General features: G+C 36.7%; 1 protein-coding gene across 6 annotated transcripts in view; it reads right to left on the minus strand.

Annotated features, from left to right (window-relative positions):
* Positions 1-862: 862 nt before the first annotated feature.
* LOC126819722 (uncharacterized) overlaps positions 863-20,571 on the minus strand; it is a 94,839-nt gene continuing 75,130 nt past the window's right edge. For 3 of the 6 annotated variants that reach the window (XM_050547928.2, XM_056100598.1, XM_056100599.1), the window contains 2 exons: positions 4,138-4,509; positions 863-2,406 (listed from right to left, as the gene is read on the minus strand). In XM_050547928.2, coding sequence (XP_050403885.1) covers positions 1,501-2,406; positions 4,138-4,254 — 1,023 coding nt within the window. In that variant the 5' untranslated portion in view covers positions 4,255-4,509 and the 3' untranslated portion in view covers positions 863-1,500. Of the gene's footprint in view, positions 2,407-4,137; positions 4,510-4,932; positions 5,079-6,157; positions 6,176-13,136; positions 13,216-20,571 lie in introns of those variants that run through there. The other 3 variants (XM_050547929.2, XM_056100600.1, XM_050547930.2) reach the window with 3 other exon arrangements.

Consider the following 20,571-nt stretch of genomic DNA (forward strand, 5'->3'; position numbering starts at 1 on the left):
CTTAAACATACATTATGCAAGAGCTAAATCTGCCTCCTGCAGGTCTTTCTTTAGGCCTGAAATGTTATCTAAATTATTAATTATACATTAATAAACATATTCAGGCCATAATCAACTCTCGATGGCATCGGATTTCTCCGATATTAAATAGATTAGAACGGTTCAGCCATATTTTGATTTAATCTAAAAATGGAGGAGCGAGACTTAGCTTCGAACACCAGCACGGTGGTTGAAATTATTACACACGTCTTGTCAAACATTCAAAGACAAAGGCTAATATCTTCGCTCCCAATAGAGTAATTTGAATGAAATTTTCAAATTATTCATTTTATATTATCTATTTTCGAACTATTATAGCAAGAATGGCTAGCTCTTTATCTAAATCTTACATAATGTATCTTTAATATCTTGAATACTAATAATCTGTACAGGGGGTATATAATACATATATATTTATATATTCTCTCATCTTGGTATTTCATTCTCAATGGGCCTTGGGGGGGGGGGGCGTGCTGTATCATAAGGTCTGTCATTGAGTCAACTGTTTTCGAATCCCCACGTTGTACGTGACAAGGAGTAAGATCGCCTGTCCAGCCTCATGGGTTTTTCTCCGGGTCCTCCGATTTCCTCCCACTGCTAAAGACCCCTACGCGCAAGCAAATAATTGAATTAAAATTAAACCCATATGTTAGTCCCGAAATGACCTAGTTTGTGTCGAGTGGACGTTAAAGCCCCCCCTCTCTCTCTCTCTCTCTCTCTCATCTCAGTAATCCATTCTCAATGACGGTATTTGTTTAGTATACCCGTCACGAACTGGAGGAAAATCTCCCAACATGGCGAACAAAACCACAACAAGACATAATTCAGCTTTTTTAGATTTATATTTTGTAACGATGTTAAAATTAATAGCTTTAAATATGGTATCATAAATAATGAATGGCCTTTTTTCGTACAAGTTATCGTACGAAGAAGAGCGTCCGCGCGTCACGTACACGTACACTATAACATAGAAAGCATAACGTACACATAAAAGGTCAACAATAGTGTCAAAATGCTATGTTCTTAATTTTCAACAAATCTGCACCTCTTCCCTGTATAGTCGATTAGTTACTAAATACTGAGGATAGTCAGTATAAGTAGACGTATACGACAGCTCGCTTACGACTCCGATTTAAAACCGTATATCTCTTTACCGAACCTCAGAAGCTACGGTCACAGAATACAGCGCGCTATAAAAGGCTAGAGATACACGGCACAGAGAGAACTGGTCGCTGTGTCGCCTGGGGGTGAACACAAGAATGGCGGCGACGTTATTGAAAAAAAACAACGAAATCACGAAATACCCATATTGTAAAGTTAAATAACGTCCTGTTCGTATGTTGTTAGCACACCACTTGTGTGCGGTATGCCCATTCGTTATGATTGCACCATCTGATTAGGGGTAATAAAAAGTAAGTTTTAAAAACACTGGGAGTCCGTCCGCTATAGCACATGGGTCATTTAGAACCTTCCCTTTCTTCTCCTCTGTTTCTTAGAGCAATCACAACCCACTGTCACGTAATGTCTGACGAAAAACCACCGTTCTTCATACGTGGCATTTAGTCCTATAGTGGGAAGAGGGTTACACTGATCTGGGTCTCGTTTTAACAGTTTAATAGCGTATTTCTTTGGAATACAGTCATATAACCGATAAAAACACTTATTTGTAAGACAACGTCCTGTCTGAACGTACGTGGGAAAAAACCCAACCTTCATTCTTTGCCACTTTGAATCCATTTTACACTCCCACGGGGGCGGTTTCTTAAACAAATTATTTTTTCGGGCTTTCGCTCTTAGTTTCTTTTTCAATTGTCTTCTAGTTTTTTTGTTTTTGCCACTGAGTAAGAGCTGGAGGTGAAGGTCAACTTCATCGTCCGCCTTTTTGTCTTTGTTAAGTAGTAATTGTAGAGTATTATCGTCGTCTGTTATTTCCCGTTTTTTCCGCATAAAATTATAAATAGGCGTGTGTGTCGTCGTAGGATCCGCTGGATGCGGATGTTCGTCTCTATTGTCCGTTGCTCCTTCTGAATAGTCTATAATATCACCATCACCCACTTCTTGGTCCTCCGTATCAAAATATTCACTCACTTCCCCATCCTCCTCGCCCTCATCCCCAAACCCATCAGTGTCACTATCACTCGCACTGCGCTTATTATTAGCGTCCTCATTCGGCGACATTCGACTTCGGTCAAACGACGCACCCATTCTACGTTTTAGCTCGCTTTCGGAGAGGGGCTGACAGAATCTACTTTTAAAATACACAGCTGACCCTTCTTCTGTCGGTTCTATCCTTGGCGAGGCAATACATGAACCTGCCAACATTATGAGGAGAATTACGATATAGGTTATCCTTGTAATATTATTCACCTGAAAAATAAAAATAAAACTCATAAGCAAAACAAAAAAAAAGGCTACAGGCAAAAACAAAACAAAACAATTAAAAAAACCAAAAGGGTACAGGTCAAAAACAAAAAAAAACAACCCAAAAAAATCAAAACAAAATTCACCCGAGCCGATACTATAACGTTTGTGTTGAGATGCGTGGTATGGTATTCGAGCCTTTTACAGGGTGTGTATGTATGTGTGTAGGTTAAACAGTGGATCGGGCACCTGAATAAAAGTCTGTCAAGAGTTAGCTTCCTTAGCGGAAATAGTCTCTTGTCTTAGAAATATCTCCGCAGAGAATGCAAGATGACAGTTTCATTGAGCCATTCTAATCTATTGGAGATATCCACGCTAGTTTTATGTAACGGAAATAGTAGAACAATGCGTCATAATGAGATAACTCCATTAACCCGTGCCCAATATAGAAAGGAATGTTAATTAGGTCCAATTATGCATGAGCGTCTCGCGACCAAACAGCGAGTTGCTTATCAAGAGATTCAGTAAACGGCATAAATTATTACTACTATCATTAAGCCGGGTCTATATAGATACATATATAGATACATATATATACATATATACAGTTTGATGAGAATGTCCTTTAGATCCGATATAAAATAAATTATATAGTAATCCTATTTAAATTTTATATATACATGTAATAAGAAATTCGATAACCGGGTTTTTTTTGTGGTTGTCTTCAAATAATCAAATTAGAATTATCGATATATTGAAATTGAATATATGCATACAAGAATAAAGTTTTGGCGTTTTTCTTTGGTTAATATGCAAAGGTCATATTAAAATGTTGTTGCCCCCTTTTTAAACATATAATTTAGAGGACTTCGATTCCGTATTCACAATTGATATTATAACTTTACAGTTCCCCTTGTGGTGGAGACCTCTGGACTGAAGCCCATCAAGCCCGTGTCATAATGTCAACAACAGCTGCAGCGGGAAGGTGTTCTTATCAAAATTCCAAACCAAAAGAGAACGCGTCATTTTAGTGTCCAAATTCAATTTCTCAAAAGATATACCTTAACGTTAAAACCTCATTTACTTAAGAAACATAACCCATGTGACTTTGGATTCGATCTGATTTGGCAGAGAAATATTTGACAAATGACATAGAAATAAACACTTTATAGGTGGATTAAGATGTGTAACATTTTCAGATATATTCCACTACACGTATTACATACTTTGATGAAGTACTTATAAAGTGCTTTATTCATTTCAAATGACATACACCATAACACAACACACTTATATGGATAACAAGTACTGGTTTATTATACCACCGATGTTTTAATACAGACGGGACAACCCTTGGTTGATAATGACGAGACAACCCTTGGTTGATAAAAACGAGAGATCCCTTGGTTGATAAAGACGATAGAACCCTTGATAAAGACAGGACAACCCTTGCGTCATAAATACGAAAGATCCCTAATTGATAAATACGAGACAACCATCATCGAAACGTCGCTCAGTTAGAAACAATAATTGTTATCAATATATGTATTGTGTGTTATGACCAACCAGTTACTAAAATGCCACTTAAAAAAGTCAAACTTTATAATATTAAAAATAATTTTTTTTTGGAAAAAAAACAAAACAAAACAAAATGCCACTTTAAAAAGTCAAACTTTATAATTTTAAAAATAAATTCTGTTTGAAAAAAAAAAAAAAAAAAAAAATAAAGTTACTAACCTGAACAGTAGACGTTTTATGTCGTCCCACATAAGGCCCTAGGAGGAAGGAGCGAGACAGTGCACCAAAACACGCCAATCCAGAGGACGGTGTCATGACAGTACACAGTTCTCCCATGAGAAGAAAGTGCTGTGAACTGCCTGGAAAGGTACTGGAGAAATATCCATTACAAATTGTAGACGATTAAGGAATTCATCATTGAAACTCACTGATGTAAAATTCAAAACAACAGGGAATAAAATCGTTCTTTGGATTGTACTCGACACTAAAACAAAGTTTTCTTTTTTTCCTCTCTTATTCCAGTTAAATTATTCTTCTAAATTAAAACAGTCTTGACAACCGGTGCTGACGGTCTGAAGAAGATGACTTGATCTGAAAGAAAAACGGCAAACTATTAGATAAGGTGATAGTGTGGGTGGGAGAGCTAAATCCCACAAGCCCATTCAAATACCATATACATTCTTCATTCACATAAATTAATTAACAAAGTACTAATTAAATTATTAGCCCATATTCGTATATGCTAACTTCTACGCAATAATCCCAATAGGCACCAAATGCGATAAGTGCTATGAATGGAATACAACTGCTAAAATTGTCTCTAAGTAATTTCCAATATGTTATAGATTCAAATATCGCCCACTGTATATGTATTACTGCCCTGCCGCTGGAAGAAAAAAATATCTAACATCGGCTCTATATCCTTTCACCAAATAATCAAAGCCATTCTATTATCTTAAAATCACAGAAACGACACAAATAACGTGTACACGATAACTAAAAATCGAAGATTACCAACGAATCGGACAAGCTGTGTGTCAAGTGTTCAAACTTTCAAGTTTTTGTCTTTATAACCCTAGGAATCGAAACCTGACTTTCCCTGCACCCCTACGTATAACAGGCCCACATGATATTTTATCCACGCATCCAACACTTGAAGCATTCCATAATACGACTCGCCTAATAGACGATCGCTATTCTGATTGAGTTCTGTATGGTTTATCATACGGATTTACTACTATTACTAAACAGCAAAACAAACGTCAGTACGATTTCAAAATCAGAGAGGCACTTTAATCAAATCATTCTAGAAAACGAATTACTAAATGGATCAAAGCAATTTTTTTGTGAACAGTATGTTGACACATTAGTGATTAATTTATCACAATTCCAAGACATTACGAGAAGGTTTAGAGTGTGTACACAGTCTATACATCAGTATCTGGTGTGTCCACCGCGAGTGTCAATAACAGCAGCGCAGCGTCTGTACATGGAGTGGACCAGACGATTGGTGAACGCCATTGGCACCTTAGCACACTCTTAGAAATGCCTGGCGCAATCCATCGGCTGTGTTTGGTCTCGGTACGACGTTATTAAGTCTCCTCTGAATTTCCTCCCAAAGATGTTCAATCGGGTTTAAGTTCGGACTAAGGGTTGGCCAGTGCATAACGTTGACACCGTTCTACTGTAGCAAATCCCTAGTAACTCTGGCGGTGTTGGCACGGGCGTTATCATGCTGGAAAACGTTGTTTCGATAACGTGCGAAATGTGGCATGTTTGCAAGTTTTATGCAATGCGTCTATTCAGAGCAACATACCAACCTGTCGTTTCTTTTGCTGCTTAGTATATAAATAATGTAAGATTAATATCGACTTTAGTGGTCCTAAAAATAGTTTGTCTTCGAATCATATTAAATGATTAATTCCTGAGATGACTGATAACGTAGCGTCATTACACACAAACAAACTACGTTTTACACTAATTGTCCAAAAAAAAAAATGAAGAAAAGGAAACAAAACGAGCAAAACCAAAGAACGAAACGTTGTCTCTGGCGTTCTAGAGATAGAAAGCATATCTGCCTCGTGTATGACACCTTCAATGTGAGCTATTAGGGAGAAATTATATTTAAGGGCTGTATTTTTGCAATTAAACACACATAATACAATACGTTAAAACATTATAGCCCTTAAATATAATTTTGATATTGCCAGATATAACGCTTTCACGAATATTGACTAACCGCCATTTAAATGTTTTATGCACTAAGTCTGACTACACCCTCTGTATGATTCCTGTTCACGGTGATTCTAACAAACACTGATCCAAACTGTACCATTTACTTCCCAGCATTTATCATTGATTCTATTGATTACAAATGAATGACTGACTGAAGCTGCAGCGATATATAAGCTATTCGTCGCGCGCGCTTTAGGACATAAGGTCTATCATTTAGTCAAGTGGTGTGGTATTCGAACCTTATCTTGTACTAGCAATTAGTAGAGTTGTATGTCTAACCTCGTGGGTTTTCCCCGGGTCCCCCTCCACCCATTTGCTAAAGACCAGTTGAACTAAAATGTTAGTCCCAGAATGACATAGTTTGTAGGGTTGTACGATAAACCATTTATCTTTCTCACTAGGTCATTTCGAGACTAACATATGGTTTAATTTTATTTTAATAATTCGCTTGTCCGTAGGGGTCTTTAGCTGTGGGAGGAAACCGGAGGATCCGGAGAAAACTCACAATGTTGGACAGCCGCCCTACTCCTTGTGACGTACAACCGGGGAATCGAAACCACGCCTGTTGACTCGATGACAGACCTTATAATACAACGCATACGCGCTTACCATTTGGCCATCCAACCCCACCCCCTCTCTCACTCTCTATATATAAGTTATTCGTGCATATATGGCTATTCTATTAAGTCGTGTTAGTACCCAACTCTATCAACCTATATTATATATGTACAGCTTTTATATGTATCATTGATCGACGTCTATATGATCAGACGACCCCAGTCCCTGTCTAAACTCGACTACACAATACAGCTTACATAGCGCACATAGTATCTTCAGTTTTAAACCAAGACTCTAACACTAAAATAATTTCATTTACCTTAAAATCACGAGTGATAAAAATTGAATTATGGCCAGTGATGGTAAGCTATTAGTTATCACATCGCTAGCTTGACTTTAACATGCGACGATTATTCAAGTCTGTCATGGCATTCGAAAATTGAAGAAAAATGTGTAAGAAAATGAAAATGAAATGGGGTTTAACGTCCTAGTAGGCTAATTAAGACGGGCATACGCCATACAGTGTGCTATGAGGGAAATTTTGCCCGGGCAGCGGCACTATGGCCTACTCTTATATCGAATGCGAACTGTCAAGGGATCTTTTACGCACACACTAATGTGTATATGGGACCTCGGTTTTTCGTCCCATCCGAACGACTAGACAGCTGTCATGGTCAGACATTCCGCCTTGCAAAATGTGCAAGACAGTCGCGAAAAAATATCAATTATTCTATGCTATTATGCCGATATACTATCAAAATGGCAATCGTGGAAATTTGAACTAAAAACTTCATACAAATTTAAATGGTTATATTATACAAGTCTTCCAGAAATAAAACCGTAAGTAACAAAAAGTATAAAATTCTGAGAAAATATCATATGTGTGCATGACAGTATCTTGGGGTATGATACGAAAAACGCCCAATAGTTGTAGAGTTATTCATATTAAATGTCTCACACGTTTAATATTTAAAGAAAAAATGTTGAAAGTACCAATTCGCAAAGTGTCGGCCGAGAAAGTTCATCCCGATTTTCCGACGTGGTTTCCCCTTGTCAGTGATGCAGGACGGAGGGCCCGACAAGGACAGCTGTCTAGTCCTTCGGATGAGACGAAGAACCGAGATCCCGTGTAAACATTGGAATGTACGTAAAAGATCCCTTGGCAGTTGGAATTCGATATAAGAGTAGTGTCGGGTAACAACAAATGTACCCGATACCTGCGAACTGTGATATACCTGCGCGGTGTGATATACCTGCCAGTTGTAATACCTGCAAGGTGTTATATACCTGTAATAATACATTTTTCATAAAGCACAGGTATAAAATATTATATATTGGCGTATATTTACCTTAAAAAAACACCGATTCACAATCACTGTTAGCTAAATATTGTCAATACTATGTCTTAGCTGATAATCCAACAATGTTTAAGACGATTCGTTTGTTGGGTATAACGTCCGCTTCTACAAGCTTAAGTTGATGCGTTCGGTTCGATATATAGATTTCACAATGATCCTTAGCCAATAAAGCACAACCTACACTATACGTCATTTTTAAGCTTGGATGTCACGTTCGACAGGTGCCAATCACTGGTCCGACCGATGCTTCAACTAATTAAGAGATTTAATTGTTGGCTTAATTAATCGCTAATTAATTAACTAGGTGTTGTTTTAAAACAGCTAGAATCAATTTAAAATTTTTAAACAAGTCGATATTTCCGAATTTTTGTGTGTGTGTTTTTTTTTAAATCAAATAATTGTTTTTTTTTTATTATTGTTTGTTTTTATGCATGTTGGCGCAAACCGTGATACACTTCTACTAGTTTAAAAATAACGTATCAAAAACTAGATCAAACAATAATCTCTTTTATATTTGTTCTCTTGTTAAATTTCCAAATCGATCCTTGATCTTTATAGGCTCAATACCACTCTTGTTGTAACTGAATAATATGTCCTAATCTTTATTCTGGTCAACAAATTGTACTATTTTACAGTGTTCCAATTAATTGATGATACAAATTTCATCTTAACACACGTAATTTAAAAAATTGGAAAAATTCAACTAAATGATTTGAAAAGCCTGACGTAAAGCTTTTCAAATGTGACTTGCATTTAAAAATATTTTTGAACCCTACGGACAAGTAAAATAGGATTTAATGGATAATTTACACAACAGGTAGGACACTAACACATCTAGTACTTAGAATAAGGCTATTTTTTTAAGAGGTATTTAGTAACTGGATAGAGCAATAAACTATAACTATAACATGGAAAAAACAATTACTGATTTATTTAGGAGACGTTTCTTAGAGTATTCTCTCAACGTTATCAAGCAAGTACAGTACTGATTTATTCAGGAAACGTCGCGTACTTCGAAACGTCGCCTAAATAAATCAGTAATTCTTCTTCCATAAGTATGTGTTATAGTTTATAAATCGATTCTTGTGTTTGTTAACAAAATGAAATGACGTTTAACGTCCTACTGTTCTGTTCCATTTGTAATAATGAACACGGACACACACTAGGCAGGTACTATGAGTAGTTTCGTTCCGGGAAGTGGAATTTCCGTGTAATGTACTCTTCACAGAATGACAACGGTGAACGGAACCCCAGCGCAGTTCCTTGCCAGGGCCTGCACCACTGACAGGAACAACGGGAAATCAGGCTGGAAAATCTTGTCAAATTCTCCTTTTCCTTGAACTATGGATTTTCTACCATGAATGAAATACATTACCAGAAGGAAATCAAAGAACACTAGTTTGAATTGTATAATGTACATCGGGTTCACTTAGGGTATTAGGGGCTGGATGTAAGGACAGAAAATCAACTGATGCTTTGCCCCCTTCCACCCGTCGACCTAGACCTGGATTTTATGGAGCCATAATAGCAGGGTCGGACTAATGGTTCGTAGCCGTATGTCACTGCATAACCGTAGAGAGAGAGAGAGAGAGGGAGAGAAATGGGGTTTAACGTCCACTCGACACAGACTAGGTCATTTCGGGACTAACAAATGGTTTAATTTTATTTCAATAATTCGCTTGCGCGTAGGGGTCTTTAGCAGTGGGAGGAAACCCACGGGGTTGGACAGGCAACCCTACTCCTTGTCACGTACAACCGGGGATTCGAAACCACGCCAGTTGATTCAATGACAGGCCTTATGATACAGCGCGCACGTGCTAACCATTCGGCCACCCCCCACCCCCACCCCCGAATAACAGTAGGTTTTAGAAATCCTTACATAGTCGTAATAACGATAAAGCTATTCAAACTCGTACATACATTAACCAAATTTATCAGTCTATATATAGATCGGGTCATATAATATCAATGTTGACAATTACACTGGATTAATAATTACTGCATATCATAATATCTCCCTTCATAGCCGAGGTTGAACTGTGTTCATACGACGATTAGATCAACTCGGCGTGCCGGTTGGTCGACGCAACCGAGTGGCACCGACTCTCTAAAACACATCGGGGATGCTCGATTGTCAGTTCGGAACGTTCCGAATTGACAGAACTGCAATCAAGTGATATGGAATTCAGCTGTATGACAGTTCTGCCAGTCCCTACAGCTGAGGTGGTGTGAGTAGAATTGAGAGAATTTAATCCCGGAACGTTCAATCGAGTATCCCCACGGACACCAATTCCTTGACAGGTCCTGGAAAAACTTTGGTACGGTTAGATTTATACAAATGTCCAAAAGAAAGTATACACACTAAAAATATGACTAAGTTTTGTTTAAATCAAAAAAATGTGATAAAACTACACTGAACATCTCTCGTGCGTCCAAACTCAATATTTCTAAGCAAATAAAAGGCAAAACAAATGGACATTGTACCCAAATACCGCATACAATGGAAAAACGACTTTGTTTGAAGCAGGATAAAATGCACAGTGTATACTTTCTTTTGGACATTAGTATATTTTATTCTTTATGATGTTCAAGTCACACCCATTCTTCTGTACTATTAACAGTATCTGTATAGGCGTGCGGACCTTTTTGATTTCTTGGTGGGGGGGGGGGCACAGGGGGGCCGATTTTCTCTATTTTTGCCCAAATATCATCAGACACCGATTAAGTCGAATATACCCCAAAAGACCCTACTTTTCCCTGTCCTTACGCCATTGAATATCTGAACATGTCATGCATGACTATATACCATAATTGTCCATAATTCAGTACTTTTACGGATAATTAATTTTATCAGTCGACGGAGACTATAAGGCTTAGCGTCTAAATTTCATTAATATACCGTATTATATCGCCAGAAAGTGTAAAACGTTATCCCAATGCGCGTCTCAGATTTTCGACTCAATTCGTCACTTTTTATTTTTATACAATATATCGACAATAAAGAGAGCGTATGCTTGTATATCAAAAAGTCACTTTAAAACACAGTTTTAAAATCGCTGTCGTGAGAGCTTTTCAAGTGTGTGTGTGTGAAATAGCTTTATTTAACGTCCGCTTCCACCGAAGAGATATCGCAGACAACTTTTCAAATGACCTAAACATAGCTTTAAAACCCTTTCTTCACATCCCACATGATTTGGGTCTGTTAATATTAGAAACTAATATCCTTCGTGTAGATTGTCAATATCGAATGGCAGTCTTAACTTCCTCAAATTAAACTTAGACAATTTTTTCTTTGTTCTTTAGTTGTTCTACTTTTTTAAAAAATAAAACCAGCGCCACCGAGCAGCTTTCAGGAACAATATTCACCGTTTTAGAACTTTAATAAATATTATTTCTTCGGGGGGGGGGCGAATGGTTAACGCGTGCGCATTTGATCATAAGGTCTGTCACTAAGTCAAGTGGCGTGGTTTCGATTCCTCGTTTGTACTTGACAAGGAATAGAGTCGCCTGTCCAACTTCGTGGGTTTTCTCCGGGACCTCCGGTTTTCTCCCACTACTAAAGAGACCTATGAGCTAGCGAATTATTGAAATAAAATTGAACCATATGTTAGTCCCGAAATTACCTAGTTTGTGTCCAGTGGATATTAAACCCTCCAATCGTTCTTTCTCTCTGAATTCTTATCAAAACGATAAAATAGACATAAAACGAACAGAGTTATTCCCCCTCCCATGTTACAGCTACCAATCTAGTCATATTGTTTTTAATTATTGAAGATCAGAAATCAGCAATGGATCATTTACAAAAATGAAATGAAATGGGGTTTAACGTCCTACTGTTCTGCTCCTAAACTGGGCTAATGAAGACGGGCATACGCCATACAGTGTGCTATGAGGGAAATTTTGCCCGGGCAGCGGCGCTACGGCCTATTCTTATATCGAATTCCAACTGCCAAGGGATCTTTTACGTGCACGCCAATATGTACACGGGACCACGGTTTTTCGTCCCATCCGAACGACTAGACAGCTGTCCTTGTCAGGCCATCCGGATTATCTACAAGGTAGATATAATATCGTATAGCTTAATAACACCCTAATCTACTCGAATTAAGTTAATCCTAGCTCAAAAAGTTTTCAACCTGATAGTTTTAAACAGTTTGTTTAATTCGTGGACAATTGATGTTATTTTTTCATATATGCGATGCTGTTTAAGATGACGCAGAATCCTTTTTAATTACTGATCTGGCATCTCTTGGAATTGAGAAAGTCCCAGCTCAAAATGTTTTTAACCTGATAGTTTTTAACAGTTTGTTTAATTCGTTTAATTTGTCATCTATGCGATGCTATTTAAGATCACGCTAAATTCTTCCTAATTACAGAGGTTAAATACCTCGACATTAATTAAACAACGGCTAATTAGGTTATAGAATTGAGCATCTTTGAATCGGTTATTTGAAAAGCAGTTCATCTAATTAGCGTTGAATGGAAATGGATCGTCGATCTACAGCTATTTAGCTATATCTGTTAACTTAAACATACATTATGCAAGAGCTAAATCTGCCTATTGCAGGTCTTTCTTTAGGCCTTAAATTATTAAAAAGACATTAATTAACTTATCCACACCATATTCAACTCTCGATGGCATCGCTAGCCTGCGATATTTGCTGGATTGGAATAAATCTTTTGAAAAATAATTAAATCGATAAATGTATAACGAAGATTTTGTTTTTTTATCGAGGCTAGCCTAAAATTCAAAAGCTAATATCTCGGTGCAAAGTAAAGCAATTTGACTGAAAATTTCGGCATATTCTATTTGCGTTATCTATTTTTAAACTACTATAGTGAAAACAGTCAACTTTTTATCTGACCTCCCATAATATTCCTTTAATATTTGTTAGAATAAATTTGTCAATATGTCCAATTTCACTTTGGAAGGACGTTGAAGAAACCCCGCTAGAGTTTGGACGGACAACCGTCTACCAAATCACGCAATTCTTGTAAGGTTTTTAGCATCCGCTAAATAAGCTTAAAAATGAATACTGATATATTTAATTCATGTATGTATCTTACCTTCACGACATTCCTCCATTAAAGAGACACGGTCCTACCATGGAGATCCTCAAGGAAATCTCAACTATATCATTGATTCGCGCCACTATTTATAACAATTTTACCGCTAAAGAAATATAAGCCAATTTTACAAAGTAAAGGGATTTTTTAAAAAAAATGTAAGAGGGAAGTCATGGATCAAACTTTCCGATTTCCGATTAAAAACAAAACAAACATCTTGTAATGACATCTTATTGTCATTTAATTTAAATGTCAACGGTATGCAAATGGCGAACATTTAAAAAAATATGCATACGATGCATATAATGACGCATTACTATGATTACTAAAAAACTGGGAGAGAGAGAGAGAGAGAGAGAGAGAGAGAGAGATGTGATTTAACGTCCACTCGACACAAACTAGGTCATTTCGGGACTAACAGGGCCATAATTAGTCAGGGCCATAATTAGTCGAGTCCTTCTAATTACCGACAAGGACCGACTAGAGTGGTGTTTGGTCAATAGTAAAAAGTGACCGATAAGGAAGTATATGTTATAGATATGCACAACCACAATTAACTCGATATACTCTTACTTAATACCCGTTCATTCTAATATTATTCAAATCAACCAATTCTATAATTTATCGGTATAAGTAACATTCTATAGTTAAACGTCTCTCTGATTTCTATTCATGTCTCCTTGATTTCTATGACACCCCAATCAGTTCTATGATACCCACTAATTTCAACTGGTGCTTCTCAAAGGTCTTGATACCCCTTTGATTTCTACTGACACCTGCTTTGGTATTGACATCCCTCTGATTTCTACTGATACCCCACGATTTCCATTGTCATATCTTTGGTTTCTATTAACAAAACTTGACATGTCTCTGGTTTCTACTGACATGTCTCTGATTTCTGTTGATTGTTATTGACATGTCTCTGATTTCTATTGGCATGCCTCTGATTTCTATTGGCATATCTCTGATTTCTACGGATACTTCAAGATGTCTATGGTCATCTGTCCGATTTCTATTGTCACCCTATAGTTTCTATGGTCATCTGTCCGATTTCTATTGTCACCCTCTAGTTTCTATGGTCGTCCGTCTGATTTCTATTGTCATCTGTCCGATTTCTATTGTCACCTCTCTATTTTCTATGGACATCTGTCTGATTTCTATTGTCACCCATCTCTCTCTCTCTCTCTCTCTCTCTTTCTCTCTGGTTTCTATTGTGGTCTGTTTAATATCTATTGCCACCTTATTGTCACCCTCTAGTTTCTATGGTCATCTATCTGATTTCTATTGTCAATTCAAATCCACTAAATATCGAAGGCTAACGATGGCATCGAGAGTTGATTATGGTCTGGATAAGTTCTAATTAATAATTTAGATAACATTTAAGGTCCAAAGAAAGACCCGCAATAGGCAGATTTAGCTCTTGCGTAACAAATGTTGATGTGAGGCATGTCAAAACGGGCCAAAAATGCCTTGAAACTTCTTTACAACATGCAGTATACAGAATATACAAAATAAACATAACATAGAGTGGAGTATACAATAAAAAAAAGCATAATAAACATAATTGTGAACCATTAATGAGAAATAGTTAAATTTTTTCATTAGATCGGGATATTTCTGGGTGGATAGATGCATTTAGCATACAAGTTTATACAGCTTTGGCTGTTTCGGCTGAAGTGTCAACCTACTGTCAGCATTATAAATGAGAACAAAATGAAATAAAATGGGGTCGCCTGTCCAACCTCGTGGGTTTTCTCTGGGTCCTCCGGTTTCCTCCCACTGCTAAAGACCACTACGCGCAAGCGAAATATTGAAATAAAATTGAACCATGTGTTAGTCCCGAAATGACCTAGTTTGTGTCGAGTGGACGTTAAACCCCATTTCTCTCTCTCTCTTTATCTAAATCTAGATCAAATGTATTCTGCTATATTTTCTGGGAGAAAAAAACCCCTATATTTGCCTTTTGTATGAAATATTGAGCCTTAGCACACGACCCAAATACAGAGTACAATGTATTAAAACATTTTAACTGGCCTTTACTGAATCCGTCGAAGCACCCACACACATACAAAATCTGCTTTAAATTCTTATCTTTTGTCACCAAATACCGCCATAGTACCGCCCTCTATAATAACATCATCCATCATTTAATGTCATGAAACCCGAATAGAAGACAAACCTCTTTCGGGTTTCACGTGGCGGTTGTGCTATTAAACGAAATATTTCTCTTTGAGTCATAAATGAGAAAGCGAGGATATCTTAATATGTTTAAACCCACTGTTGGGTTCAGAAAATCAGCAAATATTACTGCACAGAAATGGTCATACATTATTTAATTCGTGTTTTAATTTCGAATTTTATGGAAAATATTGTGTTAGAGGGTTAGCTTTTTAAAACAGAGTTTATCTATATTATATAAAATATCTTTCTTAAAAAAAAAATAATCCATTTATTTTTAAATTTAAAACATATTAATTTCAAAATGAAATGAAAAGAAATGGGGTTTAATGTCTTACTGTTCTGCTCCGAACTTGATAATGAAGACAGGTATACGCCATACAGTGTGCTATGAGGGGAATTGTGCGGCCTGCTCTTATACCGAATTCCAACTGTCAAGGGATCTTTTACGTTCACGCCAATGTGTACACGGGATCTCGGTTTTTCGTCTCATCCGAACGACTAGACAGCTGTCTTTATCAGGCCCTCTGTCCGGCATTATTAAATTCAACATAAATATATCAACGATTAAAAGGAATATAAATGTCGAACAACTCGGATTAAAAAAGGCATATCTGTTTATACAGAAATTCAAGGGGGTGGGGTAGATGGCCGAATGGTTAGCGCGTGTGCGTTGTATCATGAGGCCTGTCATAAAGTCAACTGGCGTGGTTTCGATTCCACGGTTGTACATGCCAAGGAGTCGGGTCCCCTGTCCAATTTCGTGTGTTTTCTCCCGGTCCTCCGGTTTCCTCCCACTGCTAAAGACCCCTACGCGCCAGCGAATTATTGAAATAAAAAATTGAACCATATATTAGTCCCGAAATGACCTAGTTTGTGTCGAGTGGACGTTAAACCTTATTTCTCTCTCACTAAAATTCTAAAAAAAAAAATCCTTAGATCAACCACCTCAATTCGATTTATTAAATGAAATTTAAATGGTCGATACATTGACGTAGAAGAAAACTGATTTGCCTCAACGGTATTACGTCAGTTAATTATAATAAATATTTCATTGAAATAACACAGCATCAAAATCAGACTATAAGTATTAGTAGTTTATATCAACTTTTATTCTAGGTCAATTAAATCGAAAGTAACCCTTAATGAGCTCGTACAACAAGTAAACCATTTAATTGGAATCAATCGACCCTATCTGAATATGAACCGATCGATTCCCTAATTAAATTTCAAGTATAGAATTTTAATGAATTCTCATTAGGGTGATCAAACTGAAACGAACCCTTCCAGTCAATGATTAGATGATTTAATTCTTCAGTCTAGTTTTGAATAGACCGATCTTAATTAAAATTCAAATGTTACATCTTAACGACTTCTTAGCAGAGTGATCAAATCACAATGAAAGACATTGGGATCACATAGTCAACAATAGCTATCGTAATGACATATAACTTTGAATAGATAGTCCAATGATCACATAATTAAACAATAGCTTTCGTAATGACATATAACTTTGAATAGATAGTCCAATGATCACATAATTAAACAATAGCTTTCGTAATGACATAGAACTTTGAATAGATGGTCCAATGATCACATAATTAAACAATAGCTATCCTAATGACATATAACTTTGAATAGATGGTCCAATGATCACATAATTGAACAATACCTACTCTAATGACATAGATGGCCCATTGATCAGAATCATTTTAGACAATGACATATAACTTGGCTTGATCGATCTTGATTATATGGCCCACCAATCAGAATCACATTCAACAATGCCTAGTCTAATGACATGACGTTTGAATAGATCGATTTTTAATCAATCTGAATAGTTCGATCAAATCTATTCTCTTTAGGGTGATCAATTTACAATGAAATCGATTGACTTTACCTTTGAACAATGTCTGACCTAATGACATGGAATCTCAATATATGGGTCTTAATACAATTTCAAATGTTTCACCTTAATAACTTCTTAAAGGGGGATAAAACTGTCACAAATAATACAACCACGTACACGGTGACCAAACTGTAACCAAACATGGTCACTTGCGATCCCTTACGTGACTTCTTAAAGGGGATAAAACTATTACAAACCCGTTCACCATAATAATACAACCACGTACACGGTGACCAAACTGTAACCAAACATGGTCCCTTGCGATCACTTACACGACTTCTTAAAGGGGATAAAACTGTTACAAACCCTTTCACCATAATAATACAACTACGTACACGGAGACCAAACTGCAACCAAACATGATCACTTGCGATCACTTACATTAAAAGGCTCTTTGATAAGGGGGGCAAAACTAAACTTGTCGATTTCACTGGTGGTGGGTTTGTTTGTAAGATGACAGTTTGTCTCAGATGATACTTTTACACCTCAAGATAGATTCATGGATGGGACAGGAATGATTTTGTGTGCTGACTTCCTTTAATCTTTCGACACAAAAATTTAATCGTGTTGGGCTGGAACCATCACGTATCGAAAAATAAACGCTAGATCAGTTAGAATCTTAGCATAATTAAGAGACTGGTGTCCCTAAATTGATTAGATGTCATTAAAGCCAGATCTGTCTGTAGCCTAATATTAAATATCTGAAGTTCTTGAGAAAGAAATTGCGATTTTATAATTCTTGGATACCAGATTTGGTAACTTCCCAGTTTGGTCCAAACCTCAATTTTTAAATACGTGTTAATGTATGTTAAATATTTTGATATATATCACCTAAAGGTGAGAGATATTTTGATGGAACTTACATCATCATTACCAAGGGCTAATGAAGACGGGCAGACGTCATACAGTGTAATATGAGGGAAATCTAACCCGGATAGCGGTGCAACGACCTCGAATTCTAACTGTCAGGGTTCTTTTACGTGCACGCCAATGTGTGTACGGAATCTTGGTTTTTCGTATCCATCCGAAGGTCTATAACTTCCTTGCAAGGCTCCCTGTCCTACACCACTGACAAGGGGGAACCATCAGGATCGAACAAGGGACCTACATGTTAGCGAGCAAATGTTTTTACTTATTGAGCCACCGTGGCTCCAAGTTCTGTTTTTATTTCTAAATAGTTACTGAAACAATTTATACGTTTATAAAAATAACAACAAAAGGCGTTTCTGACTCTTGTCTGCCCCCGTCTTCATTAGCTCACTCAGTGCAGAACAGTCGAACGTTAAACCCCATTTCATTTCTTCCCTGTTCAGGATCAAGTATCCACGTAATCGCAAAGAATAGACACTTTAAAAACTAGTCCATTAATTATTCATCAAATGTAATATGATAATATAAAAGACACGCAACTTACAATTGGAACCGTGTTGTAGATAATCCAGAACAAGACCAGGAGATAATCCTAGTATAAAAGCCAACTTTCCTAGCTCTACACACTTTCATAAATTTTACTATAACGTGACTACTAAATGATGGCAATATTCCCAGCCTATCAACAAAAGAACTTCTATGTTATTATTTTTTTTCATAGATTCGCAAATTATCAACGACCAATAAAAAGCCTTTCGATATTCAGTCACTACAATGACATTCCTAGCAATTTTTTTTCCTACATTGTGTAAAATATGATCGCATTGTTGTGACGACAACTGGTATACAACTACCCTACTCTTGACGGAAAATTGTGAATTTTATTCATATCTTGTAATGTATGTTTTCAATCAGACAATGACCCCGATCTTTTCTATAATAAGGGACATTAAGATAGGACAAAGTAAAGACCCCTGAGGCAACCCTTTAACCACTGGTCAGAGCTGTAGAGGGATGAAGTTACATTTCAACCAAGAGGAGGTGAACGAAAATAAACGGACGGATCGCCCCAGGACGGACGATTGAGGCGTTGACAAATTTATTTCAATATTCAAATCAAATTATCATAATTTGCGGGTATTTGGTATTAAAATGCCCATTCAATAGAAAAGAAGCAATTTTGGACAAACGATCAAATTATATATAAATAAACATATTAAGCCGTACAAAGACGAGTCTTTATCCTCGTGTAATGAAGCTAAACTAGTTCACAGTTTGTGGTGTCAATCCAAATCAAAAGGGTGTCTTATTTGTTTTGTTTGAATTTTTTTTTGAAAATGAGCAATTAAAAAATTGTAATTAATGAATGAATGGGTTGAGTTTAAAAGCTCAATACCACTCTTGTTGTAACTGAATAATATATCCCAATCTTTATTCTGGTCAACAAATTGTACTATTTTAGAATATTCCAATCAATTGGTGATAAAAATTTCATCTTAACACACCTTATTTAAAAATTTTGAAAAATTCAACATAATGGTTTGAAACGTCTAACGTAAACCTTTTCAATGAAACTTCGATTTAAAAATATTTTCGAACCCTCTGGACAAGTAAAATAGGATGTAATGGATAATTTACACAACAGGTAGGACACTTAAACATCTAGTACTTAGATAGAGATATTATTTATTTTCTGGAGCTTTCAAGCCAGCAAGAGTGTTATTGTCCAAACCTTGAAGTGTGGTATAAGCGAAATATTGCCCGGACAATAATTTAATACAATTTGTCAGGGGTTGTGTTTTCGTGCACACGAAGGTGCACACGGGACCTCGGTTTTTCGTCCCATCCTAACGACTAGACGTAGTTCCTTGCAATTTCTAATTAAGTTGCACATATAAAAACACGGAATTGATGAATCTGTCTGTATTTGTTCTTAAAAAATATAAAAATACTCTAATAGACTATATTTAGTTATTGCGCGTACAACTATAAAAAAAACAACCTTATTAGACTATATTTAGTTATTGCGCACACAAATAATGTTTATAACAATGGTTGTTTTCGCTTCAATAAATTTAGGGTCATAACAACTAATATATAATTTAAAACAACCATTAACTTTATTGATAATGTTTTAATACATTTTGAATCGTAGGGGTCTTTGACAGTGGGAGGAAACCGGAGGACCCGGAGAAAACCCACGAGGTTGGACAGGCGACCCTACTCCTTGTCACGTACACCCGGGGAATCGAAACCACTCCACTTGACTCAATGACAGACCTTATAATCAAACGCGCACGTGCTAACCATTCAACCATCCAACCCCCATGCCCTCTAGAACACCTCATACCACGTCTTAGTTATATAGGAAATGCACACCCATGATAAATCTCTTATCAATATTGTGTAATGTTTTGCAGTACACATATCATTTTAAAAAAAACCTCTATGTCACCTTCAAACTCAAAACATATTATT

This window comes from Patella vulgata, chromosome 4 (assembly GCF_932274485.2).
Source record: "Patella vulgata chromosome 4, xgPatVulg1.2, whole genome shotgun sequence".
NCBI lineage: Eukaryota > Metazoa > Mollusca > Gastropoda > Patellidae > Patella > Patella vulgata.